We start from the raw sequence: 27,995 nt of genomic DNA, 5'->3' as shown, positions 1-27,995 counted from the left end.
TGAGATGCATTAATGCTCCAAATGAGTATGGCAGAGCAAAAGCATTAAAAGAGGAAATTAATTTTCAGTTGGTAACTGGCAATTCACCCTAATTAATCTGCCCTAAAGGATACATACAGAATCCCCTGATTGTGTTTAAATTCAGAGGCTTGTATTCATCAGGCTCTGCAATAGCCTTTTTGTGTGTACCTGCGCTGTTATAACTAAACAAGAAGAGAGTTATTGAAGTAAAATGAATAGCTATTAAAGCCTGCCTTTTTGTTCTTGTTTTTAATACCACATCTATTACATTTATTCTTCTGGAAAACACCAACTTTTCATTCCCTCTTCTGAAGATCATTGGTATTTTCGTAAGTTTCCTTGCCACTCCTATTCTTGCAATAGCAAAGATACTAAATGAAATTAAATTCGTGAGTGCAGGATATTGTAAATTCACACACTTAGGCTGGATTCTGTCCCAACTGGCATTTACAACTCATTTATGGGTGGGATGAGGGTGTTTAAAAAGTGCATGCTGCCCCTTTGAGACACGTACGAGAATATGGGGGAAGATACAAAGTGTGGTGCAGTGCTTAAACTTTATTGTTCCTCTCTCATGTCCAATTTGATTTTTGAAGTGCATAAAGACGAATTACTTTTCATGAAATGCATTTGGGGGTGAGAAAAATCTGCAGTTTGAAAGCTGCAATCAAGGGAGGGCTCTGTAAGAGTTGATCTGTACTTCAATGAGTGACACCATGGGACTGATTCAGTATTTCTGATTGCTTTGTATATCTTCACAGCAGTAATTCTTCATGTAATAACAGTCCTGTTAAGAAGGTAGATTGATATCTGCAGCTCGAAGTAAGCTGAGTTGAAAAGTGGCTGACTTGAAGCCTCATGATGAGTCTGTACAAGAAAACAGATTAAAGACATTACTGCTGCCTAAACCCATGATTAGCCCTTTAAGCTGTGCCTCCTGCTTGCAGGCATCCCGCGCATGCAGCTCTTGAGCTGTCTGTGCCAGTGAACTGGGCAGGACTGGGACTACAGCCTGAGCACCACTGGCCTCTGGTCGTGTCCTGATCACGGCAGGCTCTTGGGGGTTAAGGCTTCTTCCATCAGGCAGCACTGACACAGCTACTTGGGTGGTTTGGGGCTGATTAACTGCATCAATCTCTTTGGTCTCTTGGTACTGGTGAAGTTTAGTGCATATCCCTGTAGCCTGCTTCACATGGGATGGAGCGTAGCAGCCTGAATCTTGAGACCCTAAGTCTATTACACACGGGGAATAGAAATAGGTGCACTTAGAGGTTGATTCTCCCCACTGCTCTTAAATGTTTATTTTATGCCTTTATGGTGGGAGCGTAGATATCAGCGTGGACTTCACGCCTACCATGCAGATAGCAGTGGTTGGTACATGGAGACACGTGGTGGATCATACGCTGCGTGCATGGTGCCAGAGCTCAGAATTCAGCTTACTTCCATTGCCGTTCAGACTGAGGACCTTTATGAGGAATCTACATCCTATTTTTCTTGCAAATGCAGCATGTGCTCTGCTAGATCTCTCTGCTATTTGATTTGAGAAATCTGGATCAAGATCTTCAGAATTAGCTGATTTGCTGCTTCCCCACACTTGTGTTTACTTGATCGTAGCCTTTTCCTGAGAGGCATGCGCAGTAACCAAACTGCCAGAAACACTCATCGCCCCTAAGGCAAAAGAAAATTAAAATAGCAACACTGAAACAGTTCTGAAAGGATCTGAAATTCTCCCAGGCAAAGGAAGATTTACTGTGCAAGTCCATTTAAATGCAACAATGTGGACATATGACCAAAGCACTTCAAGTGCTTTGGCCAAGCTCCATAAACTGCTCCATAAAAGGCGGTTAGTCATTCACAGCACGACCTTCCAAGGTGTTCAAAGGGATTTTTTTTCCTCCAGCAAAACAGGCCTTGACTGCAGAACTGCACATTCTGCTGTTGTGCGTATTGTTATACGCCAGGGATAATCACAGTGATCATTAAAGTGTGTCCCGACCTGGAGGATGAGCCAGAACACTTAAGAGGAAGATGGCACACCTTGGAAGAGATGAAATCTTTGTAAGTAATTGGCTGCTCTGAATGCTTTTTGAAGGTGCTCTTTTGAAAGGGATTTCTTTCGTGGAGAGCTGGGGAGCACAGACTGCGTACTTCAACGGGAAAGATCCTAGTTCAGCCAAGATCTGTACGTGCAACAACCTTTCTACAACACTGCTACAAGCAGCCCATGCTGCTCCTAATCCGGATCAGACACAAGTGACACCATCAGTTAATGTCAGCTGCTTCTGTGCTGCTGGAGACGAGAGCGCCTCAATTGTCCCTCGCATGCATCCCGAGGTTTCATCAGGTGGAGTCCTCATGCCAGCCCCTTCCCTGCATGAACACAGCCGTCCAGGCAAGCAGCTGATTACAGCCTCCACCTCTACCTGAAGATATTTCATGAGTGTACCAGGATTTGGGGAGAAACGTGCTGATTGTGAGGTGTTTTGCTCACACGCCATAGCGCCAGCCATGGAGCTACATTGGAGAGAGGTGGCGTGACAGTCCTGGGCTGGTTGTGGCTGAGAAGAAACACTGCCTGGATAATCTCCTCCTACTGTAAAGAGCAAGGGTAGGCTTTAATTCTCTTTTTCAAATCCTTTGTTTTTTATTATCTTTTTAGTGAACTGGGAGATTATGTGCTTGTTTTCCCAACTGCTCATCTATTTAAGTGCTGAATGTTCCCCATCTTTTAACCCTATCAAATGCTTTCAGCCTAATTAAAAGCTGTTCTACCTGTTCAGAGCATTGTTTCAGGTGATAAAACTCTCAGTAAGCCAGTCTGCTTTGTTCTGCCTTTTTTTCTTCTTCTTCTTCTTTTTTTTTTTTTTTTTTTTTCCTTAAATTAAAAACAATATTGATCTGTCTCTGCTTTTTGCTCTTTAAAAACAAAACCTAAAGAAACCTTTATGATCTATTTTTCCTTATGGCTATTACCACTCTGTCTCCCACAGGCTGATTACCCTTCCAGTAGGGGTATCTTGCCCTTTTTCTTGTCCTTTTTCTTTACATTCTCCTATTTGGGTGTATTACATACATTTAATAATAATAATACACAAAGGTAGATCAGTTTGAGTCATCAAACCTACTGTTCTCTGAATACAATATAGCCTGTGCAACATGCCTGCAGCATGTATACTTTTTGTATTCCAGATATACAAGATTTATTTTAGTCATCTTTGGCTGCTCAGCAGAAATATAACGAGCTGTTGCCCTGTGCCAGCAACAGCAACCAAACCAACGCTTGAGGCCTCCGTGTTATAGTACCAAGAAGCATTTCACAGAGGAGTATTCAGCTGTCAAACACAGGATGAGCAAAAGGAGTTGTGTTTTCTTTTCTGTTTGTTTGGCTTGCTTACATTTTGGCTTCTGGCTATGAACCGGATCTCTGGATACTGCAGGGACCGCTGATCCCAGCTACTGCCACTACCTGTTGGACACTTGCTTCTGTATGTGCAGGTCCAATGCTGCTGGGTTTTACCCATGCCAGTTCCACAATTTGGGTGTTGCTACATTTATTTGTTCAAGAGGCTCTTGGAAAAAGCTAGCCTGCATGGGCTATACTCTGAGCCCTATATGTAGGAAGGTTTAAAGCCTCTTGTTCCATATGATATGCACTCAGTATTTTACCCAGGTGAAATAACGATTTTGTTAAATGATTCCTAACCTCCTTAAATGAGAATGTCAGGAGCTTCATTGGCTAGAAATCAAAGCCCCTGAAAATGAAATGATAATTTTTGTATGTGAACTGCTTGCTAATTTTACCAAAGAAGAGTGCTTTTGCCCATCTAACAGGGTAGCCCAGTGCTGCACAACGGAGTTGGGAATCACAGCAGTGCAGCTGCTATTGCAGACAGTGGGGAAATGAGAAATGTGCTGAGGAAGGTACCTCAGGAAGAGCAGAGCTCTGACTGGCTCTGTGCACATATACATCTGTCCAGATCTGGATGCTACCAGAAACCTTAGCTAGTTGCTTGCTGCCCAGTTACATCTTCTGGGGCAGCGCATTGCTAACACGCAGCTCTTCCCTTTCTGCCTTCTCTCACCTCTGTCTTCACCACTCTCCAGGTGTTGCTCCAGGCTAATTGGCCCTTGCACAACATAGGTTTCTCCTCAAGTCCTGCTGGCCAGCAGCAGCAGTAACAAGCTGTCAGCACCCCTGAATATTTGCTGTGTTGGCTGGGCTCCAGAAATGCATGACAGGCACCAAATGATGTACCAGAAGAGCTGTGTGATACCTGGTTGCCTTTAGGACAGAGCCTTCTCTACCCTGGGACAATGATTCACCTTGTAATCCAGGTGTTTAAAATTAACCGTCTACTACTACACCAGTATGACTTTACAGCTAATGGAGAGAAACAGGCAACACCAAAGGATGATTCACCTCATCCTAAGATACAATGTCTTAGCTAAGTGAGAAATACTGCCTCGCAGACATGTTTATTGCTGTACGTTAATTATAAATGGAGCCTCAGTGAATTCAAGTTGTGAGGAAATGAGAGAACCAGAACCAGAGGGTGGACATTAGACTGATGTTCAGGAAGTTTGGGAATTGCAGACAAGGGCAAGTATGACCAGTAAATACACATGAATACACTACTTCCTAGCCACTGATTCTCAATTGTCTCTCGAAACCATAGCTCAGACACGTCTGTGTAAACCCAGCCTGGAGTGTGATGTGACAGTAAAACCTAAAGAGGAGCTAAACATATTCAGCAGTGCTTAAAATCACCACATAGACAGAAAGCGTGAGTCAGAGTGATCTCGGATATGATACTGTTGGCACAGTCACATAGCTCTCATTAATGTAAACAGAAGTCAGGCATCTCAGGGACAGATAATAGTCCACATAGGAGCAGAACATCAGGGATTCCGAAAGTAATTTCCCAGACCAGTATTAGTTGTCTAGTTTCAGTGTCATCTTGAAATATACAGTATGTAAAGTAACACAAAATAGCAGGAAGATTAGTTCCCGATGCAGGAGAGGTGAGTTATTTCTGGCAGGCTTTAATGGATCTCCTTGTATCACATGGAAACTTCTTCTAGCTAGCCAGGAACAGGACCATGAACAGAAACCAGTAACGTAATTGATCCAAATGACGGAATAGCAGGAAATTCACAATTTTGCTGAAGACACGTGTTGTAGTCCCCCCTACAACACTGTGTTGTTGTGGCCCCAGAAAGCATGCTGGCCTCTCTCAGCAGAGATGAGACATGACCTCAGCTTGAAAACTAGCATTCCAGCTAAGCACTCCACTTAAGTAAGCGTGTAACATGAGTGGAGCCAATGATTTCAAGTGGTTACACTTATCCAGCAATGCAGGCAAGTGCTGTAGTGTATTAGGGACTAATTCAACACATAATGCGGTAAGACTTTGAGCAAACCAGAAGGCTTCAGAAGTAGGGCAATAGGACGAAATGGCTGAGATGACACCCAGCCATGCTTAACCACTGTCACTGTGAAGCTGGAAGAACGTACAGCTGCAGTGGTCACACCACCACCAGATGAAATGAGTCAGGTTCGCTGTGAGTGAGGAGAAGGAAGAGGCTTTGCCCGTCTGCTTGGAGTGTCCCTGAGGGCCAGGAGATGGGCTGGTGCTGAAGAACCAGCCTGACAGGACACCGGAGTGAGTGGAAAGAGGGGGAAAAAGAGAAAAGCTACAGAAGAACGATGTTTTAAGGAAGTGTTGCAGGAAAACTATACATTGTGATGGATATGTGGAATATCTGTGCACCGGTCATGGTTTGTAAAGGTTTGGAAAATATGGTATTGGTGTTTGGGAGGTCTTGGTGGAAGCCTGGCTGGAGCTTGCAGGGGGGGTATGAGGGATGGAGGGCTGCCTTCACCAGGAGCAGACCCATAAAGTAAAGGCTGGACGTGGTGCTTAGGGACATGGTTTAGTGGGTGACATTGGTAGTAAGGGGATGGTTGGACCAGATGATCTAGGAGGTCTTTGCCAACCTGAATGGTTCTGTGATTCTGCGTAACAATACAGCCAAGGAGCTGCCTGCTGTGGGGACACCTCTCCCTGAAGAGGGACCAGCCGGGGGGGCTGCGGCCACAGGGAGCCCCCCCGGTTACCTCAGACCGCGCTGAGGCGAGGCCCCAGCGCCTCCCAGGGGGGAGCCTCCCCTCAGCGCTCCCTCTCCTGCCCGCCCGGCTCAGCAACAGGTCTGTGCCGGGGGCGGAGAAGGGGCCTGTGTGTGTGTGTGTGTTTTGGGGGGGTGACCCCGCTTCTCCCCGCGGCGTGCCAGGCCCCCAGGCGGCGTGCCAGGCGAACAAAGGGGCCGAGCGCGGAGCGGGCTCCCGCGTTCAGCCATTTGCAGCGCCCCGCCGCTCCCCACCCCCTTCCTCCCCCTTCCCCGCCGGCGCAGGCTCCGGCTCGCCTCGGAGCCGCCACCAGCACCACACCACCACCACCAGCACCACGCCGGGCCCGAGGTGGGGCCGGGCCGGCTGCGGGCTGTGGGCTGCGGGGCGGGGCGGGAGGCGGGCGGGCAGCCCTGCGGGAGCCCTGCCGGGAGCGCCGCGCTGCTCAACGCCCGTCTCCGCGCTGCCGCAAGGTAAGCCCGGGGCCGGCGGGGAGACGGGAGGAGGAGGAGGAGGAGGAGGAGGAGGGCTCGGAGCCCCGGAGAGGCGCTGGGGAAGGGGCCGGGGAGCAGCCCCCCGGGGGTGTTGAGGCGGCGGAGGGCAGAGCCGCCAGGCTGCGGCACGGCGGCGTCCTGGCGCCCCGTCGGGTCCCATCGGCAGCCCCCGGGCACCTCCCGAGCCTCCTGCCCCACAGCACACCTCCGCCTTTGCTTTCTATACACGGTCTTTTCTTCCTCCTAACTCCCGCCGACCCACTGCAAATCCCCGTGAGCCAGCCTCCCGGCACTGCTGTGTGGCAGCAGCAGCACGTTTTTTCCCCTATATATATATATTTGTATGCCACTTTCCCCGGGCTTACGGAGAGCACACGGATGGGGCGAGCCCCAGGTGTGCACACACCGCAGGGCTTGGCACTGTGGAAGGTGGCGTTGCCCCAGGAAAAGTCCTACAGCGTTTTGTTCCCCTGAAATCAGGAGCTTTTTCTGCCTGGTCCTGCGAAAAGAGGCCTCCCCCCGAGCCCAAACTTACCCACAGCACAGCACATGACGGGTATTAAATCCTACAGCTGATGGTTTTTCACTCATCGAGGAGAAAAGCCCTCTAGAAATAATATTCTGTAAAGCTTTTTTTTTCTTTTTTTTTTTTTTTTTCCACAGCAATTAAAGGGAACAATAGAAACTAGAACAAAAAAGCTGGGAAATGTAGGACAATAAAAATTAGGAAAGCAATAAACTAGAACAATCCTTTTACACAAGCTGAAAAGCTAAAGAGCTCCTCCATCTTTCACAGATTTAACCGTCTGCCTCCCAAGAAGGAATTAGATGAAATGTTTATAGAAAATACTAATTAATCTGTCACTAGTGTAGGCAAAACAACATTTTTCTGAAAAGTATTGCTCCAGCTCATCACCTCTGCTGCCTGTTCTGCGTGCTCCTCTTCCCGGGGCCCATCACCCACCATCCGTTCCCTCTTTAATTAGGACATCTGATGCATGACAGTGGGATCTGCCAGCCACCCCATACTAATGGTGCTGTCTGATCAGGACCTGTCAAGGTGCCAAGGACCAGTCCCCGGTCTGCTCCAGCTCCTCCTGCTCCGCAGGGTCTCACTCCTGGCAGAAGTGGCACTTTTAGGAGTCAACTTTTCAATTTAGGAAGTCTGAAATCTTTAACAGCTTCCTTTCATCTATAAACTCTTTGCTCTCATCGCTTTTCCGTGTAACAAATAGTCCAAATAGGTAGGCAAAATGATGGCTGGAAACATCAATAAATATTAGATCACCGTTGTTTGGCAGGCACGTTCAATGAAAGCCATTAAGTGGCTTTACTGTAGTAAAGCAGGATTATAGTATTTAGGGCTGGCCTAGGTTACTTGAGAGACAGGGATGTGGTTAGATGACTGGATCCAGATCCTACTTACTGGGGGTTTCAGCATCCTGTAGTATCCTGTTGCAAGAGGATATTAGGGGCAGCTGGCTGCTAAAGATGGGTATAATAAAACATGAAAGGAAATTGTGCTGTTTCTTTCGGAGTAGAATTAAACTTTTTGGGGGGTTGTCTTGTTTTTGATCTTGTAAGATCCTGTATGGATTTTGCAGGGATTTTGCTGTTGATGCTTGCTGAGATTCTGCAGCATTGCAGTTAGAAGGCCATTTCTTTCCCATCAGCAGAAGCTGAGAAGTCATTTTCTACTAGTTTAGGTCCTTGGAAATACCTATTTTAAAAATGAGCACATTTTCATTGTGTTTGATCTCATTAGTGTTCTGGGAACAGTAGTTGAGTCTGCTGTTTTACTTTTTAATGGATTATCATCATCTGTTCTTTCTGTTTTGTTCTTGGTCTCGGTGTCGTTTTGGTAGAGAACAGATGTGATTTACTGCCTGTTATTGACAAAGAATTACTTTACAGCAGTTCAGGATTTGGCAACCAGCTTAACCTGATCCATGACTGAGCGTTCATTGAACGAGAAGAGACCTTGCTCCTTCCCTAGCCTGGACCATATATTCCTGCCCTCTGCCTTGTGCCAGCACCAGTGAGCACGTGACAATACAGTAAATGGGTAGAGATTTTGCCTTCCTCCTGCAATTACTTAGGCAAACAGTTTACACGTACATTTTCACGTTAGTATTATGAGTGGGGCTAGTCCTGCAACTAACATTTAAATCTGCATTTAAATCCCTGCAGGACTGGGACCATAAATGCTGCTGTGCTGTTTTTTTTTTCTTATTAAGCAGTGTTGGCAATCCTGTAGCCTATTCTCTGTCCTCCTTGGATGCAAACAGGCAGTTTTGGCTTTGGAAGAATAACAAGATTGGGTCAGCATGGTATAAGTTAATACAACTGTGTGGTAATAGAAAAAGTGTTGGCTGGATGCTTTGTTCTACGAAGCACATTTGGTACTTTCCAGTTTCTTATACCTCATCAGTGAGGGCAGCAGGAATTCACGATCAGTTTAGTCAGTGTATTTTATGCAAAACAAGCTGAAAAAACCTCCAGTAGTTCTACAGATCTTGCAGCGTGCGTCAGAAGGAGAAGAAAGATGTGTCACGTAAATGCTTTTCAGGTGCAGTGTTTCACGAGCTGCCATTGCTGTGCCTCTGGCTAAAACAGCCCAGTTGACAGCCTTGCTTAATTCACTTGGGAACGGGCCAGAAACCACAACCTTTCCATACAGCTCCACAGAAGTTGGACAAGCAGCTTCCATGCTGTTATGTTGTCTGTCACAACACGATTTGCATTAATTAATAGCATTGAAATTCTTTTGCATATACACCTCACAGATTAGCAAGAGCTGTTTGCTGTTCCTCTGGATGCTGATTCCCCCAGGAGAATTTAAGGAGCAGAGTAAGCTTTGCCTGTGGATCCCTAACTGCTGAAAGGCTCCGGACTCTTGAATCATTTCAGCCTATCAATGTGTTAACAGATCTGCAATGTTTTTTGGTTTTTATTTTTATTTTTTCCCTTGGAAACGGTTCTGCTTTTCTCTCTCCCTCTCTTGTAAGCGGACTGGAAGAACAGAGCCTGAGCACTGGAGATAAGCTGTGATTTCTGCCACTCGTTTTTTAAAGTGTTAGATGCTAAGAACCTAAACCCAGCCCTTTGCTATGGGAATGGCATGCTAACAATAAATGTTCTGATTCAGTCAATCAAAGACAAATCTCGTCATGGGAGAGCTTTCCTCTTATCCTGTAGTTTTCTTTCATCTCCTTCACTGCAGCTCCCTCAGAGGCCTCAGTTCAAAAAAAAAAAAAAAAAAAAGCTACTGTACACATTAGTACGTACAGTGTGGGAAATCCTGATGCTTGTGAAGTTAATGTGTCTGTAGCAGGGATGGGATTTAGAGTGAAGTGAGACCCTGCCCTTACCAAAAAGCACCGTGAAGCAGAGATAAAGTGGGCAGTACTGAGACAACATGTTTCTTGTTTAGTAACAAGTGATAATAGAGTGCTGAAGGCTTTTGGTTTCCACAGCAAATGCCGAAGCAGTAAAGTAAATGTCACTTGAGTGTTTTGTTTTGTCAATTTTGGAGTCAGTTGCTTCCCTGTGTCGCAAGATGTTTTACCCTGTGGTACAGGAAGAGGAAGGCAAAGACTGCTCGTGCATGTTCAAATGGTGACATTCACTGGTGCTTCTTCTCCTTGCTCAGGATAAGGTAGGTGGTTCCTCTGCTCTCCTACTGCTGTGGCAGAGAACCAGAAGGCCTTTAGGATGGGCAGCAGAGGTGCAAATATCTATTAGACTGTTGATGTGTCAGCCCAATGCCAAGACAACATCATTACAGCCTTACAGGGAGGGAAATAAGTACTTTTATTTCAGTATCAGGCAGCTTTTCAGAGTACAGTCGCTGAATCCTTAATATCTGCTTTGAGAAGATGTCATTGATACATATCTAAAATCTCTGCCTAGTCAGAGACAGCAAAACTTTAGACATAGGAGCCAGTGATCAAAACCTCAAAATGGCCACGAACCAGAAATCAGGACCCCAGAGCCTGTGCTTCTCACACCTCCCAGATCCTAGCCATAAAACCAAATACCTCTCCTCACATCCTGATCCAATGGTCTTGGTTCTTACTACACATCCTGGCTGTCTTCAGCTCTGCCTGGATTGCTGCTTTACAAATGCAAGAGTAGCACCATGGCTGCTGCATCTGATGCAAGCCTAACCACATTCATCAATGAGCCTTCATCCTGTAGTGCACAGAAGAGACACGTTTGAATCACAGGTTACTCAGGCATGCTACAGCCTTTACTTTTCCTCTATGTAAGGAACTCAAAAAGCAGATGGGACAATCCTGAGATAGCTGTGATCATCATTGTCCTTCATCACGCTGCTGCCAGTCTGCATGTCTCTTCAGAAAGAGCATAGATCATTTGGGAAAAACAGAGAGCTAGCAAGTCAGCAGGTATAAAAGTACAGAAGATGAAAAAGCACAGTCTAAAATAAAGCATAGCATGTGTATTTATCCACAGTGATCCATCTGACACCTGATTTTCCAGCAAGGTCATTAGCTGAAACAGAAGCTGTATAGCTGTGAGACGGATGATTTGAACAGAAGAATGCTTTGACCTAATTCAACCAGAAGTTATTGGCTGGGTACAGGAGTAAAATTCTTTGGCCTGTGCTTGCAGGAATAAAATTAGATAACCAGGCAGTTGTTTCAAACCTTTAAATTCAGGCGTCTTAAATGTTAGTTATTTACTGTACTAAATGAAGAAAATATATTTATCATGAGAAATACTGAGTTGCTCACAGTAAATTGTAAATGTCAAAGCTGAGTATAGTCGGAGAAACCAGTGTACCCAGAAAGCTTTTACCTCAACACCCAGCCTCAGCTTTTGGAGTTCACATTAAAAAGAATGTTATGCATCAAATGCAGAAAGTGTCAGGCTGTGGAAATAAAAGTATTTTACTAGGAACCTATTTTATTTCTGTGTCAGAGTGGCCTGCAACTGTTCCCTGCTAGTAACGTTAGCAGCATGCATTTCACAGACTTTTTATTCTTCCCTTGTTCAGCTCTGACGACGACGTGGGGTCGCCTCATACTTTGCTAAGCCCTCAGTTACATCACTGCTGCTAAAAACATCCCCAGTGCCTGGTGGAGTCGGTGCTGACAGCTTGCAGGTATTTCTGACAGGAGAGTCGTGCCGCAGAAGTACCTCTAGCATCTGTTTCTGCTTCCAGAACAGCAAAGCCTGAAGCCTAGCAGGAGCCGGGAAGGGCTGTACCCCGGGCAGCCTAACTGAGCCCTGCCCCGCAGGATGCAGTGGGAAGAAATAGGGAAAGTTCCCATTCATCAGGGAACAGATCCCCACGCTCTTTTTTCTCTCCCTCAGTAACATTTTGGTTGTTTCTGTGGACAGTACTGCAGCTTTAGACTGAAGAAGAGTAACCCTCCTCTCATAGTCCATAGCCTGATGGTTTGGGCAGCCCCCCAGTTGGCATTTGGGGGGTTTAAGCTTGTTAGAGAAAGGAAGGAACAGCAGCAAGACTCCTCTGGGGCTAGGTTGGTGCTCTACTCACTGTAGAGAAAGGGGAAGTAGCAGCAAGTGTCAGTATTGGTATCTTTTAAAACAGTAAAGGTTTATTTTGGAGACGATTCTGGGCTAAGGCACCTAAAGCAAGAATTAACGCTTCCTGGTCATCCGTGTCAAGCATTTCATCGCCATAATCTCTGTTATTTCTCTGCTGGCTAGCCCTCGGTAGCTCTCGTATGCTGGTTCTTGAGGACCCCACTCAACGGGCATGCAGCTGTGCCTACACACAGCGTGCAAACGTGTCCATGTGCCCCAGATTCCAGCATGGGAGCTGGCTGCAGACAGATCAGCATGCAGTGCAGCACAGACACACTAAATCCATTCGCCTCTGCCTCTGTGGGAGAACTGGGAGGTGCATCCCACCCACAGATCGGTGCTGTGTGGAAATATGGCCCCAGGCCTGCACCGTCTCCCTCTACCTTGGCCTGGTTTCCGTGAAACAATAAATGAAAAATGTCAGACTCCCATGAGTCACCTAAAAATTCACAGTTATAGGTCCAGCAGCACTGCGGTGGCAGACGGGAGCCTCTGCAGGCTATTTCCTTGCTTCCTTTCAGATTAGGGAGTCTGGGCTCTGTGCTGTTGTGCTGGGCTCTCTTTGCTATCTGATCTGGCTGTCCTAGGTATATCTCTGCTGCATTGCCTCCCGCCATCTGTAACTGCCCTCAAAGTTACCCTTTGCGGAGACAAAGACGTCTCTCCATCTTTGAATCTGGTCCAAGGTCTGTATAGAGATAATGTCTAGAGAAATCTGAAACTATTTGGTAAATCTTAACTAGATGGCCTGTAATTTTTGGCTGTGGCTCGAGTGATTGTAAGCCTTCAGTTGGAAAAAGTACCTGGGTAAAAATAGCAAAGAAACAATGCGTGTTCTCCAGAAATGAGAAGGATGCCTTTCACTGCATGTCTGAAGGCTGTCTGCTTTTCAAAGCATCACTTAGATAATTTGCCAAGAAATCAATGAGCCTGTTCAGTCTGGAAAAAGAAGTAGTTTTATTATTCCCTTCTCTAAAAGTTTTCCTTTTACTTTCTTTTCCTAGGCATAAGTCTCAGACAAATGGGATTTTGTTGGCTTTCCTTTGAAGTGTACTGTTACTTCTCAAGTTCTTTCTTCCTCAAGCACAATGGTGACAGACTTTGACAGATTTCTGGTGCTTTCAGCTCTGCAATCTGTAAGTCCAGTCTGTAATGAACTTAAAAACAAAATCCAGTTTTATCTTAAGCGAGGAATTTCATTTTGCCCATATATATGGACCTATTTTCTGTATTAAAGAGCACCACATAGCAGGTGTGTTGCAAAAATGTGGCAGGTTCTTTGAGATCAAATGTTCTGCTGTAATGCCCACCAAAACACAAATCTTCTTATATTTTATGAAATGTACTTGTAGAAATCTTCAATCGTTATCTGACTTGGCTTTTTGATGGATATTCTCCCCCTCCTTTATTACATCATCATTACCAAAGTGACTTTGAATGTTTGCAGTTATTTATTTGTTCACAACACTGTTCAATGATGAGAAGCCATCAACGTTAGGGCAGTGAACCACACCAACACCCTGGGTGGGCCTTTAATCATCACAAGCTGATGCCTTGCTTGATGTCAGCACTCCTGGTGTGTGGCAACGTCCAGAATTTAAGTTGGAAAGGATTGCAAGATCAGCTGGTTTGATCCTGTCAAACTTCATCCTCCCAAAGAGCCTTCCAGCGAGTCTCCTGATTGGAGATCACCTAGAGATAAAGAACCTAGGTCTTGCCTTCCTCATCTGTGTCAGAGATGAATCTCATCAGAATAAGGGTCGGATTGAACATCCATCATCCCATCTCCCTCACGGACCACAGTCCAGTACTAAAAGAAGTGTGCAGCAGGGTAAAAATGTGGTTTTCCTTCTGGGATACTAATTTATCTGTGAATATTAATACTCTGACCATTTTCCAGCTCAGTATCCTCCTAAACTGGATAGATACAGTTACAGTGTTTAGTGTGTATTCAGTCACCTTCAGCAGCTTTCCCTTCCATGAGCTTGTTCTTCCCTCTCCCCATTGATCCACACAAACTTTCAGCATTCACAATATGCTGTGGTAGTCTCTTGTTGTGTTTTTATTTATTTTTCCCAGTGGTGGAAACATTTTGCTTTGTTTAAGCTTCCACCCCCTGGCTTGTTCAGGCCCTTCTCCACAAGCCATCAGCCTGCAGACCGTTCATGTGTCTACACTTGTTCACAGTCATCAAGTCACAAAATAAACATACCAAGCCCCGGAGAAGTGTCTGCATGGCGTTTCTCAGGCTTGCACTACCAGTTCTCCAAGCTGCTAGCACAAGCCACCTTCTCCAAAGGCTCCGAAGTGTGGCTGCCAGCTGGTGCCAAAGCTCCTATCACCTTTTTGCTTGGGGGTTGGCTCGAGTCTGGCGTAAGCTGTGGGGAGCCAGAGCAAGCCCCTGTCTGGCTGCAGAGCTTCAGTCTCTCCCTGAAATGTTTTTTGATAGTTCTTAAATCATTTGGTACTCTTTATTGTCCCAGATTTTTCATTGCTGCTTCCAAAACGTACAACATGCAGATGTCCATCCATCCATGCATGCATACACGTGCTATTCATGTTCACACACCCCATAAACCTACCGATGCTGTAGATGAGGAGATAACCTTTACCCTACTGTTGCTCCTTACTTCCCAGTTCAAGGACTGCCTTCATCCTTTTAGCTGTAGCACCACGCTGGGTGTTACTTACAGCTCAACCCAGTCATGGCCACATGCTCTCACCTCGTTTCTGAACAGTAATTCCAGGGCCATAGCTGGAACGAGCAGCAATTCTCCACAAAAAAAGTTTTGTTGCAGTCAGTGTGGTGTTGCCATGCCGTTACCTCCTGATCTGTAGCGCGCTAGTGGCAGACACCAGCCCTGGAGTTTTCCCCACGGGTATTGCAGTCATTCAAAGCCTCATTTTTAACCCTTCTGTTTTTGTTAGGCTTTCTTTCTTCCAGGAGATGTTAGAGGTGGCTTGCACTTAACCTTTGCTAACTGTCGCTTTTGTGGGAGTGTTGTTTCCTTCTCCGTGTAAGAACTCCTGAGAGACACTGCGCCTTCCGAATTACTTCTGAAGAGTCCAACCTGGAAGGAACTCAAACAGATATTTCCCTTTCTAGCGAGTGTTATTCTCTGCAGATATCACTGATAGGAAGCTTTTTCTCTGGTTGTGATGACTCTTCAAAACTTCTGTTTATTTTTAGTTTTGATTTGCTAGCCAGAATATCTGTTCCATCAAGATTTTGATAACGTTTTTATTATGACCGATTTCCTCTCCCCCCGACCCTGCCCGATATGCTCACATCCTTTTATTCCTCCGAGCTCCTGACGAGGAACTGCTGCCCACATGTTTCTTGTGTGGTCTGTAATCATAAGCTGCGCTTCTTAAATGGTTGTTTTTCATCCTGGTGGTATGAAAATGTTGCAGTTAAGAGATAAAAGCACTTATACCTCCACTGCATGGTGTGAGAAAATCACAGCACCTTACGAGGTCACAAGGAAGCTGCGCAGGCAGCTCCAGTGGGTGCGATACAAAGCATACATCCAGGTAGGCGCTGGCAGTGCGTTGTAACCTCAGTTTTGAGCACTGCTAATTTTAACAAAGGAAAAGAAAAAAAAATTACAATTTTCTTGGGGTGGACCTTTGAAAAGACAATCTTTTTTTTTTTTCTTAACAAGTAGGAGGTTAGTCAAGATCTAGAGTTTAAATCTGTAACACGATGCAGGGTTTCAGGTGCTGCAAGCAGCTGCTTTCAGAGAATTGGCACCTCTCTTTTCCAGATGTCTTCTCCGGTAAGGAAGAGAGCATTTTTATCCTGAATTTCGCAGAGCTGCTCACTGAGCAGGAGTGCAACAGACCGTTTTTGTATGTAAGCAAGCCTCTTCACACTTGACTCAGACCTCCAGAAGATTTTGCCTTCTCCCAGACTGAGATGGGTATCTTCAGTCTGCATGATAGTACTGGCCAGCTCTACTTTTAACAGCCTTTACCTTTTTTTGTTTGTTTGTTTAATAAATACAAGGGATGTTTCTCTCTTTTGATGATCTTGCCTCTTTGGACTCCTTAATCGTCTCCATCAGATGACTCCTCTCTCCTGAGGGAATTCTCCGCTGGAGTGAAATTTGGCAGAACAAGTTTTTACAAAAGCATTTCCTGGACTAAGGTGGAGCAGCGTGGCACTCTGTCAGTTCTATGCTCTCGCGGGAAGGATTGCCTGCTAATGTAAATTAGAGCTGCTTACGATGGGGAAAGCACGGCTTTAATTTACCCCAAGACTGAGTCAGAGCAGCTTCCACTTGTGAACTGGAGGGCACTAACCCAATTCCTCCCACGTGTGCATATTCCCCAGAGACAGTGGGTCTTGCTAGAGGACAAGGTTTAGGTCAGAGGTTATTGGCACTGCACTCATAAAAAGAAATAAATAGGGAGGGAACAATGCAAAACAAGCATTTAATTGGTTTTTATCAGAAGAACTGCCAAATGAATGCCGTGCCAGGAAACTCTACCTGCAGGTCTTCCTTACAGTTCCTCTCAGAAAAAGCTTCGCCTTATCTGTTCTCTTCCAAGGGCAACGTCTCACAGCATCTGAGGCTGGGGGCACACATCCAGGACATTGCAAGCATGTCACTGCCAAGCCCGTAAATGCAGTTCGTGTTTGTTGGCAGTACCTCTGGCCATTAACATGACATCATCCCCAGACCAAACCCATGATAATGAAAACAGCTCCGGCTCATGCGATTTAGCTTCTGGCTTAAAAGTCCCTGGTATAAAAGGTGACATCAGTCCGTGGATGCTATGCACTCTTGCTTCATATTCCAGCACTTACCCTGTTTGTGAGTGTTGAAGAAAAGTACTAAAGGCAGGTTTGTTTTAAGCCAAACTATATCATTCTAACTACAAGCTCTGATCTTTTCAAATCAGCCAAGTTACCAAGTGTCTTCTGTGGTTCTGTAATTATTGAACGCTCTGTGTCAGCAACACAATTCTGATCGCTGTAGATAGGGAGAAAAATAAGAAGGATTTCAGTATTGTATTTCCATCTGTCCCTTCCAGCTTCTTCCTGTTTTACAATAAATCCACGACCTTTTCGCTGAGGACTGGTTGCGTTGCTCAGTAATGGAAAGGTTCCACAGCTTCTGTGCGTTGTTTTTCTCAGGTTTATCTTTGTGTAATCCCTGCAGCTAGACAAAGGTGCTGAGACTAGAAGAGCAACCATTGGTCTGTAATTTACAAAGTCCTCCAAACCCTCCCTTAGCTTTCCCAGCTCTTCGGCTTCCCTGTGGAGTTCTTTGTTGACTAAATTGCGTGTGATACTTTGATTCCAATCCTCTTTATGCTCAGCATGAATTTCAGCATATTCGTGGTACTTAGCTGTAAATGTAACAGAAGGTGTTTTTTTTTTTTTCTTCAGAATTCTGCTGCTGCCATTAGCAAGCCGTACTATCAGCCCTCCCTCCTCACTGTGACTGCTCGAGGGGATGGCAACACAGGTGTTTGGTAGGACCCTGGTGGGTGGTTTCAGTGGCAGGTCAGAGTTCTCGGCCCAGCAGATATCTATGGATGGGATAAGGGTTGATTACTGTGCTTGAGGAGGACCTCATCCTTTTTCTTTTCATTACTTGAGAAAGTTTAAAAGCTTGCTTTCCCTGGATGCCATTCTTAAAAACTTCAAATAATATTATTGGTGATTTTCCTCGGAGACATGACGCAGGAAATACATTTCATTATACATAGATAATACTGGTGTTACAGATAACTATTTTTGACTTTTCACTTTTATTCATGCTTTGCTTTGGGGAGCATTTTCTTTCAGTCCTCCTTTATTGTTTCATTTGCAAAATCAAGGAGTAGAGTGAGAGCTTGAAGCTGCCTAAAGCCACTCATTCCTTCTTGTAGAGGGGGAATGTAAAGCCCAAGGAAATTTTGGGAGAAGTGGCTGAAGAAATGAGCTGTCTGGATCTACAAAAGATCATAACGTTGACAGCAGTGGGAGAAAGCGTGTTAACAACCCTTAAATGTTAACGATTGAGGAGGTCAGGCTGTCCTGAACTGTAGGAAAGTACAGGCAGAATATCAGGGTGCTCAGCCCCCAGAGGAGCAGAGCAGACACAAAATGTTTCACGTACTTACTTATGTGACATTGATGTTATACTGGTAGCAATTTTCTAAATATAAGAGTACATCAGAGCTTGATATTCTAGGTGATTTTCAAACCATCTCCATTTGATCTTTGTCATTTCGCAAGTGTCACTTAGAGTAGCTGCTCTCCACCAAAGCTGAAGGCCTGGGTCAGAAAATAGATTAATCTTAATATCTACAGTATAATAAACTGAAATAAGTGGTTAGGTAGTGAATTCGATACTGTGGAGACTCACTGAAAAATAAAATGACTTCGAGAGAGATGCTGCCCAGTTTTAAGTTATTAATGAAGCAATTTGTCTCACTCACCAAGCGTATGCAGAGGACACTGCATTTCTACTCATCCAAATAAAGCTGCAGAAAATAAGCCAGTAAAGCCTAACATATAGAGTTAGGGGCTGGACCTTGGAAACTTGCTGCTGAGGCTATATCCAAAGTTCATAAAACTACTTACAAAGTTCCTAAGTGCCAAATTTTAAAACAGCTAAATGAGAAATAAAATGTTAGTGAAATCTGATCTTTAGTAAGGAGTTTTCAAACAGTGCTGAGGTCTTGTTATGGTCTCAAAGGCTCAAATGTCCAGAAATCAGACCTCAGAATTGATTTGTCATCTAACTGAATGTACTCAAATATAATAGAAAGTCCTTTGCAGGGCAAGTGCACAGAACAGAACCCTCTAAGAGAAGTCTGATGAGAGAAGTCTGACTTCATTTAAGTGAAGTTTTCTTGTACAAGTTTGGGTTTCTAAATTCTATGTCCATCTCAGGGATTTATGGACAATTCCATCTACCAATTATATTTTCAAGAAAAAAGCTCCAGGAGTTAGACTCTTCTAACACAAATTTAATAAGATAAATATCTCACCTCTACTGAAAGGAAATCACAAGCTATATCTTACACAGGATGAAGTGTTCCTTCAGTACTCCAAAAATATGCCAGCAGGGATTGTAATGGAAATGACTGACCTTAAAAATAGAATCAGACCTGCAGGTCCTCATTATGTGAAGATAAGTACATTTGGACCATTTTTTATATGTGATTCATAAAAACTTAAACCACACCTAGGAAATTTATAAAGAAGTAAGTCAAAAAGCATTTTGTTCTGAAAACTACATTTGTGAAATGAAGATAAAGCTCAGTAGTGATTGTGCTGACAGGGACTAACCTACTTACAGCTGTGTCCTGTAGCCTGACATTTTCCCAGGAAAAAAAAAACAAAACCTTCATGTTCGAATTATCTACTGTGATTTTTGCTCTCTTCTGCTTTATATTAGTGGAAATCTTAAACCTTGAATCAGTTCCTGTGAAGTTTGATTTACATCGTCATTTGAGCTACATATGCTGTTACATCCATGTCAGATTGCTTTTGTCATAACAAAAAAAAATCCTTTGGTAAGTTTTGTAAATGATTAGAGTTCTATTAGTATAATTTTGGTAACTTCAGGATACTATTGATGTACCGTTAATGGAAACATGACTTTAGCATTCCTGAACTTCGGAGTGAACTGAGAATATGTTTTAAAGCTGACCGATTTTTTACACTTTCTTTTTCAACAGTGGGAGTGCATATAAGGAGCAGTGAGATGAAGAAACCTCTGTGATGTTCATGCCAAGGAGACTTTGGCTCATGGGGAATCTCCTTCTAGAACAGACTGCAACCACTCTCTTCCCCTGAAATAGCTGCACATGGTGAACAAGCTATGATAGTACTCCTAACTCTCTGACTTCAAAGGACATTTCTTTCTCATTGCCCAGTGCAGTGTGGGACCGATTGTCACAAAAGGATGCTGCACATAAAAACTTCATAAAATTTTTCATATAATAACAGGAAAACCAGAACAGCTTTTCAGGCTGTCGAGGTGCGATACCAACACCGGGAAGAGGTTTAGGCTCTCACCGACAGCATCTGACAGAGGAGAAAGCAGCTGGTGCAGGCTGGGCCGCGGAGGCTCAGTGCGCTGCGCTGTTCCCTGCAGGTGATGGGCGTAGCGGTGTGGCCGAGAGCCGTCCCCTGCGGTGCCACGCAGGGCCGGAGCAGCTAGCCTGGCCGTGGTGGAGGGCGGCTCCATGGAGGGCAGTGGCGCAGTGGAGGAGGAGGAGAGCGGGGCCGGGCCCGGCACCCCACCGCTCACCTTGGCCTCCCCTTGCGGCTTCAGCTCCTCCCTGTGCTTCAGTGCTGCCACCACCGAGTGTGGGGCCCCGTCGCCAGCCTCCACCGGTGGCCGCGTGGTGGAGAGCCAGTGGGAGATCAACAGCGCAGCCTCTGAGTCGGAGGAGGAGGAGGCCAACAGCACACAGGGGACACCGTCGGGCACGCAGCCCATAGGGCGGCCGGTGGAGGAGCCCGACCTGGTGATCGAGGTGTCGGGGCAGCGCATCCGGGCTCACAAGTCGGTGCTGGCAGCCAAGAGCGACTATTTCCGCGCCCGTGCCTCGCGGGACATCCTGCGGGTGAAGGGGGTGAGCTATGGGGCGCTGCGGCTCCTCATCGACTATGTCTACACCGCCCGCATGGGCGAGGTGCGCCACGACAACCTGGCCGAGGTGGTGAGCGGCGCCCGCGTCCTCCAGATGCCCTGCGCCCTGCACTGTGCCGCCGAGGCCATGCGCGCCCAGCTCCGCCTCGACAACTGCTACCAGCTGCTGTGCCTGGCAAAGAAGCAGCGGCTGGCGGAGCTGCGGGAGGCCGCCTACCGCTTCATGAGCGACCACTACCTGGAGGTGCTGCGGGAGCCGGGCGTCTACGGCCGCCTCAGCGGTGCCGAGAGGGACCTCATTCTGCAGCGGCGGCTGGAGGCCGGCCGGCGCTGCCTCTTGGTGGCCGAGGTCAGTGACGCCTTTGAGCGGCCAGGCGGCGGCAGCCGGCCCCAGAGCCGCGAGAGCAGCCGCCCGCAGAGCCCCTCCTCCGTGGTGTCTCTGGAGGACAGTGGCTCCCTCATCCACTGCTACCATGAGGCCAGCCGCGAGTGGAGGGTGCTGACGCGCCTGCCCGAGGAGGCCAACGCCAAGGGCTGCGCCATGTGCGTCCTCCACAACTACCTCTTCCTGGCGGGGGGCATTGCGGCGGGGCCGGCGGGCAGCGAGCCCCGGGCCCGCCTCTCCGACAAGGTCTTCTGCTACAACCCCCTCACTGACACCTGGAGCCAGGTGCGCCCGCTGGCGCAGCCCCGCTCGCAGCTCAAGCTGCTGGCTCTGGACGGCTACCTCTATGCTGTGGGGGGCGAGTGCCTCTTCACCGTGGAGAAGTACGACCCGCGGGCTGACCGCTGGAGCCCCGTGGCGCCTCTGCCCAAGGGTGCCTTCGCCGTAGCTCACGAGGCCACCACCTGCAACGGGGAGATCTACGTCTCGGGGGGGTCCCTCTTCTACCGCCTGCTCAAGTACGACCCCAAGCGCGACGAGTGGCAGGAGTGCCCTTACAACAGCAGCCGCCGGCGCTCCGCTGACATGGTGGCCTTCAAGAACTTCATCTACCGCTTCGACGTCAGCAGCGGCCGCGGTGGAGAGCAGGGCCCGGGTGGGGGCACCAGCGGCGGCGTGGAAGTTTTCCGCTACAACACAGTGGCCAAACGCTGGAGCCAGTGTGCCAGCCTGCGGCCTAGTGGTGGCCCCGTCCAGCCCTTCCGCTGCGCCGCCTTGGGCAACACCATCTACTGCGTCAACCGGACCGGCACCCTCCGTTTCTGCTTAGCCCAGGATGGCGAGGTGGAGGCGGATGGCGGGCTCAAGGGCACCTTCGACGGGGAGCTTCTCAAAGCTCCCTTTGACGCCAAGGGCGTCCTCCTACCCTTCGTGCTTACCCTGCCGGAGAAGCTGGAGAAAGCAGGGGACCAGGAGGGCTCTCTCCCACTGTGAGGCGGCCAGCCTGGCTCTGGGCTGCCAAGCAGGGAGCTAGATTACAGCTTCTGGGGGACCCACAAACTCCCTTCCACAGAGGGACCCCTTCCAGCATGTCTGCAGAGAGAAGGGGCTCCCCTTTCCTCTTCTCCCCTCCCAAGGTGTTGGTCTGGAGCCGCTTGGTTGTTACTCGGTTGTACATGTAACTCTTTCACGTTTGCTGTGCTTTGTGCGAAAAGCTGAGCAAACAAAAGGAAAAGCTGCTATAAGGGATAATCTCTGGATTACATTTGTGCCAATTCCTGATGCCAGAAAAGTTCTGTACACCTGGATTCCTAAAAATTCCTGACGACAGTGTCATAATAAGATGTTAGTGTTGGCTATGTGTGCGCACATAGTTGTAATCGGGGCTGGAGCCTTCTGCCATTTGTTTTCTTTCCTCCCCTGGATGATACCAAGGGACAAACACTGCTGGCAGCATAGCTTAGCTGTATTCGTTTTTGTGTTAAACCAACTGTTTCCTGTGTTAGGGAAGTACAGAAAGATTGTCTCAATCGCAGCCTTTCGTTGGTGGTGCAATAGATTGTTTGCGGAAGACATGGCACTGTGTGGTCCCAGGAATTTCAACCACAGATATATAACAGATACCAGACTGAAAGGTTTTAAGCAACACAAATGTGTGCCACATGTTCATATTGTGAACATACAAAGATAAAAAAAAATAAGGGGGCAAGCTACCTTTTTAAAATGTGGCATGTTATAGCAGAGATGAAATGTCGATATGTTCTTTATTTGAAAAAGGCAATGGTTTCTATATAAAAATACATTGTTTTATTACTTTTTTATCAGAGATTTTAAATTATAACAAAAGTGGACTAAAGCTGTTCAGACTGTAACGGATTGACATGAGCATGTATACCACTAGAGCTGGGGGAAATATTTTGTACTTCAACTGCTCTTTAATTAACTGCAGGTCGAGGAAAATTAACCTAAACCAAATGTAAATGCTTTGAAACTGTCTGTAGACAGCTTAAATGTTTCGCTCTGTGTTCAGTACCCTGTGACAAGAGGCTTTTCCAACTGGGTGCAAGACCATCAAAGGGGGACACGGAAAACAGGAATGTCCTACACATGTTGATTTTGTTGTGCACTGGCATGGTGTTATTTCCCTGTCTTGATTGAGAGACTGCTTTATTTATTCTGATTGATTGCTGTAATCGATAAGCCCTTGTCGACTGCAGAACATGCTGATGGCACATGCTGTCATAGGATTACGCTGGTTGTGGAGCAGCATCCTAACGAGACACAGCCCGAGAGGGGTTCCTCCTGCCTGTGGAAAGTCGGAACGTACTGTTTTTGTCACGTTACTTGGAACTGGAAAAGTGTAACCTGTCTACACAGACAAACTATATTGAAAAGGGCACTTGCATTTATTTTATACACTTTATATATATAAAGCAAATCGATAGGAAGACAAAGCAAATGTTTTAGCTTTACAGTAAACCACTGAGAAATCTTTTCTGAAAAACAAAACCAATGTTTTTCCTATTAGTGATTCCGCCTGGAATTGGCATGGACTATGGAAGGGAATTGTTTATATTCAAAGTTCTAGTAGAGATGCATATTTTAGAGAGACATAGGGACCTTACATCAAAGAGCAGCAGATCTTTTTATGTTTTATTAAGATGTTTCCATTACCAGAACATTAGCATTCTTCTATGTTATTGCTAGTTCCAAAGGAAGGCAGCAGGCTCTGTCCTAAGAGACACCTTCACAGAGGGCAATAGTGAAGCTTACAGATAATTCTTTCTTCCCCTTCCCTTCTCTCCGCTTCCCTTCCTTTTTTCCTTTTTTTTTTTCACAGCTGTCCTGCACAGAGGTTTTAACACAGCTGATCCAATTAGCCATCCTTTAGCAAACAGTGATTCGGTCCTAAAAGGTCTTAGCCAAGCGAGCCCATTCCCTAGTGAGCTAATTTAGGCATCACCCAGGTGGGAGCTGCAGGCCTGCTGTGTGATGTTTCTCCTGGCCTTAGTACAGGTTGGTGCAGTGGAATTTAATGCCACAGATGGCATATTCATCAGCCATTCACAAAGAAACTGTTTTTGTTTTTTTATTTTTCACTGAATGATGGACTTAATTCTCAGACAAGAATCCTTGGAAATATTGACTCAACGAAATTACAGCATTGTAGCTTGAAAAGGAAAGAAAAATGATGTATTTGCCTTCACCATCATTTTTTATGTTAGCTGTAGGAAGTATTTCAAGCCGGGTAGTGAAACACTTAGATGGGTTCTTAAAGGCATAAGCGCTAGCCCAGATTTTGAATTAGTGGAGTCACCAGAAACACACAAGGAAATGTCAGTTTTATCTAAGAGTACAATAAAATTTCCTAGTTAAAAATAATTTGTAGTATAGTTTTTATGCTACAGCATAGTGAGGAAGCAAGCCAGCTTTTTCACTCTGATTAACTAATCATTGAGTAAGCATTTTCATTCCTGTTAATGCATGAAAATGCTGCTAAATGACTTTTGGGAGGTCTCCATGATTTGAGCTGAAAAAATACGCCACAGACTCTCGGGAAGGAATGAAATGTGTCCTTCCAAAATGTTTTGCTATATTCCATGAAGAAATACTTTGGGGAATGATCTTTGCAGTACGAAGCATTCTACAAACCTGCCGTGGTTTGTATTTTTGCTAGTTACATCTTTAGCAGAGGTTGCATCAAGTGCCTACCCACTTCTGCTTGTTTACGCAGCGTGAGAGCAGAGCCTGGCCTCCATCAGTAGCTGTCCATCGAGGCTGTTTCCTCTGCGCCCTCTGTGCATGCTCACAACCTGGTGACTGACAGCAGCACTGTGTTTGTGGCTATGTTTCCTACTTTCTGGCCTCTGTTTCCTCTCTGGTAAGCCTGAGGCAGGTTTGCTGTGAGTTTGTTTGCTTTTATTTTCCTGCCACTTGCATCATCAGCGCAGCCAAAAAAAAATAGTACATGTGTACTAAAACCAGAATTTAGGCAGACTTCAGGCACTGAAGACCAAAATTATCATCCCAGAACTCTCCAGTTTAACTGAGCAATCGATCCCTTTGGCTTGCAGAGGTGCCGAGCACGCCCCTCTCCATGCATCCACCACTGCTCGTGTCTGAGCAGCTGCGCACCTACCTAGCTGCTGCCTCAACTCCTTGGAAATGAGGTGATGTGATACCCAGGAGCTACTGTTGTAATATGTTTGCTTGTATGGTCCAAACTGAAGTGCCAGGCCACCCTCAAACTGTGTTTGCATATGTTTCGCTTTTAAACCAGTTGTTTTATGTAATTGCCTGAAGGCTACTGCATTTGCATGGGAACACGGAGACAGCGTTTGCTTTCTTAGCCTGCAGTGATTTCATCCACATCTCTAGAGGAGTGCAGGATCTCGTGGAGTTCATCTCAGATCTGCAAATATTTACATATTTTGTATTATGCATTAATAGGCTAAAAATCTCAGAAATTATCCAGGTTGGTGAATTCAACCCTCCATCCTCACTGAATGGTCTGAGACTAGGTAGAGAGATGTATTCCTCTCTGCTGTTCTCCATTAATCTCACAGACCCCTTCTTTACCTTTACCTTTACCAGGACATGTAGAAAATATATATTTTTTTGTGCTTCTTCCTCCCTAGGGCACTCCTGTTTTCAAGGTCATCTGCCAAAAGATTTAGTCTTGAATTCCCTGGAGGGAATGCAGGCCTCCCACTTCATGTGTGCATAATCTCAAAGCCGGATGACATTATTCTTCCAATACTAGAATATTGGACCACATCCTATAGCTCTTTTCCAGGGACAAATCACATACAAATCCTTCAGAAGCATGCACAGGCTCCTGCAGCCTGAGCTGTGGGTATTTTGTCTGTATTTTGATTTGCCATTCTGAGATGAGGGGCTGGACGCACCGTACCAGCAGACCAAGCAGGTAGTTTGGGTTCCTCTCCAGGGTGATGCCGTGGCAAAGAGGCATTGAGCTGCCTGACGTGGAAATTCCTAGGGCTTTCGTCGCGTCTAAAACCAAATCCCTGCTTGAATAAAGAGACAAGCCGCCTTAGCAAATGCTAATAACAGATGGAAATGTACTATTTCCATCTATTAACTGGTTCTGTAAAAAGAATGTTAATTGCAGCAAAGCCATTTGTACAAATTCTGTTTACACTTGGAAAGCAAGTCAAAGGAATAATTGGCAAAAGAATGGCCCTATTTGATCAAAACAGGCACTGTTAAGCAACATGGGAAGGATGCTAATCATACCCTACTAAGGAACGAAATTGTGCAGTAGCGGATGTAAATTCTATCCAGAAAAAAAAAATAATAAAATAAAATCTTTGTAAATAAGTACCTGGTAAAATTTAAAGTGATAAAAAGAATAAATTATTCATATGAAAGCTGGAACTCTCCTGTGCTGTTTGGTTGGCTCTTAGTGCTGTATCCTGAGTTTTGCTATTCATGAGTGGCCTGTCGCTGTTCTTGCTTTGTGGTAGCCATCCCACTGACTGCTCCACAGATGGGTTACCCTTTATTACCACAAAGCTTAATGGTGGTGCTGGGGTGATTTGCTTTGTGTCCAACTGACATGTAGTGCTTTCTACTTGAATGAACCCAGAAGATTTAGAATTATCTTTCTCTGAGCTTCTATTTTATTTTATTTTTTCAGTGGCATTACTCTTGGGAAACCTAAGAAAGCACAAGAAGGGAAATGGTAGTACCATTGAGCAGTTGTAGTAACAAGCATTTAATGATTTATTTCTGTGTGTGTCTGCCATTATTCGGCACCTCAGACTCACCCTGGGCTGAACAAGAGCGTCTCTGTGTAGCTGTTACCAGCATGATCCTAAGCACCACTGCAGCAAAGTGTGTTTTTATTTAAGTATATTTCTGGCTCAACTCCTACCCTGAGATAATTTAATGGAAGTTTGAAATAGTTCCGTAATTTGGTAGATTAATGGGACTATGCTGAATTTACATTACAGCTCCTAAAAGCAGAGATTGACACCCAAATTCAGTAAAATTGTGCGCTCAGAATATATAATGGCAGACTTTTCATTTGTTTTGGCCTAATGAATGCTGTTTTAAGAGCTGCTGGAATGAACCCATCAGTACGAGGAAGCAGCAGGCCATTTTGGAGGCTCTCTGAGCTCCATAAATTACTCAGTGGGAGGAAATGGGAGTGTGGGGCAGAGGGAGAGAGGGAGAAAAGATTTGGGAGACAAAACCACCTACTATATATTCAGTAGAAACAAATAAATAGCAGGGAAGGAAACCAGAGTGGTACTTGAGGCAGTGATGAGTACATGACCAATCTTTTTCAACTGTTTGTTAAACAACCTGGGTTTTTACCTTTTCCATTATTCTTATCATTTTGCACCTGCAGTACATCTCAAACAACCACAGTGTTTAATAAGCTACTTTTTTTGCAGGAGTCTTGTGCTTTGCTTTTAAGTCTTAGTGGCTAAGCCTTTGATGAATTTGTGAAACTATAAAATAGCAATGTTGATGCTGCCACTTAAAACGGATTAACTAATGCAAATGCTTTAGACACTGCTCACTATTCAGGTGAATTACATGTGTAACTGATGTATTAACAATTCATTTTTGAAGTATATATAGGTAAGGTCACTGTAAAGCTTTTTATGTACTCCAACTTGTGCTGTAATTAAATAAATACGTACAAAAAGCTGATGCTCCCCCTTAGGGATTTCTGGGTAACTGGTGTTTCTTTGTCATCCATCCGATCAGAAAACAATATTGTATTTGTTATCATAAAGCCAACAAAATTATGTGGG

The 27,995-nt window shown here is 45.6% G+C and overlaps 1 protein-coding gene across 3 annotated transcripts; it reads left to right on the top strand.

Moving 5' to 3' along the window:
* Positions 1-1,892: 1,892 nt before the first annotated feature.
* Positions 1,893-27,907, top strand: KBTBD11 (kelch repeat and BTB domain containing 11). 3 transcript variants are annotated; one of them, XM_068678440.1, is made up of 3 exons: positions 6,408-6,621; positions 17,618-17,734; positions 19,903-27,907. In XM_068678440.1, the coding sequence occupies exon 3, from the start codon at positions 20,413-20,415 to the stop codon at positions 22,198-22,200; it is 1,788 nt and encodes a 595-aa protein (XP_068534541.1). In that variant the 5' UTR covers positions 6,408-6,621; positions 17,618-17,734; positions 19,903-20,412; the 3' UTR covers positions 22,201-27,907. The 3 variants fall into 3 exon arrangements, with proteins under 3 accessions (XP_068534540.1, XP_068534541.1, XP_068534539.1); XM_068678439.1 differs by lacking the exons at positions 6,408-6,621; positions 17,618-17,734 and adding an exon at positions 1,893-2,629; XM_068678438.1 differs by lacking the exon at positions 17,618-17,734.
* The last annotated feature ends 88 nt before the right edge of the window (positions 27,908-27,995 follow it).

Source organism: Anas acuta, chromosome 3, assembly GCF_963932015.1.
Source record: "Anas acuta chromosome 3, bAnaAcu1.1, whole genome shotgun sequence".
NCBI classification, from domain to species: domain Eukaryota; kingdom Metazoa; phylum Chordata; class Aves; order Anseriformes; family Anatidae; genus Anas; species Anas acuta.
Note: the sequence above shows the minus strand (reverse complement) of the source record. Positions and strands in the feature narration are given on the sequence as shown.

Bases quoted from the DNA above. Each gene is read 5' to 3' on its own strand.
- KBTBD11 (XM_068678439.1), top strand. From the start codon at position 20,413: ATGGAGGGCAGTGGCGCAGTGGAGGAGGAGGAGAGCGGGGCCGGGCCC.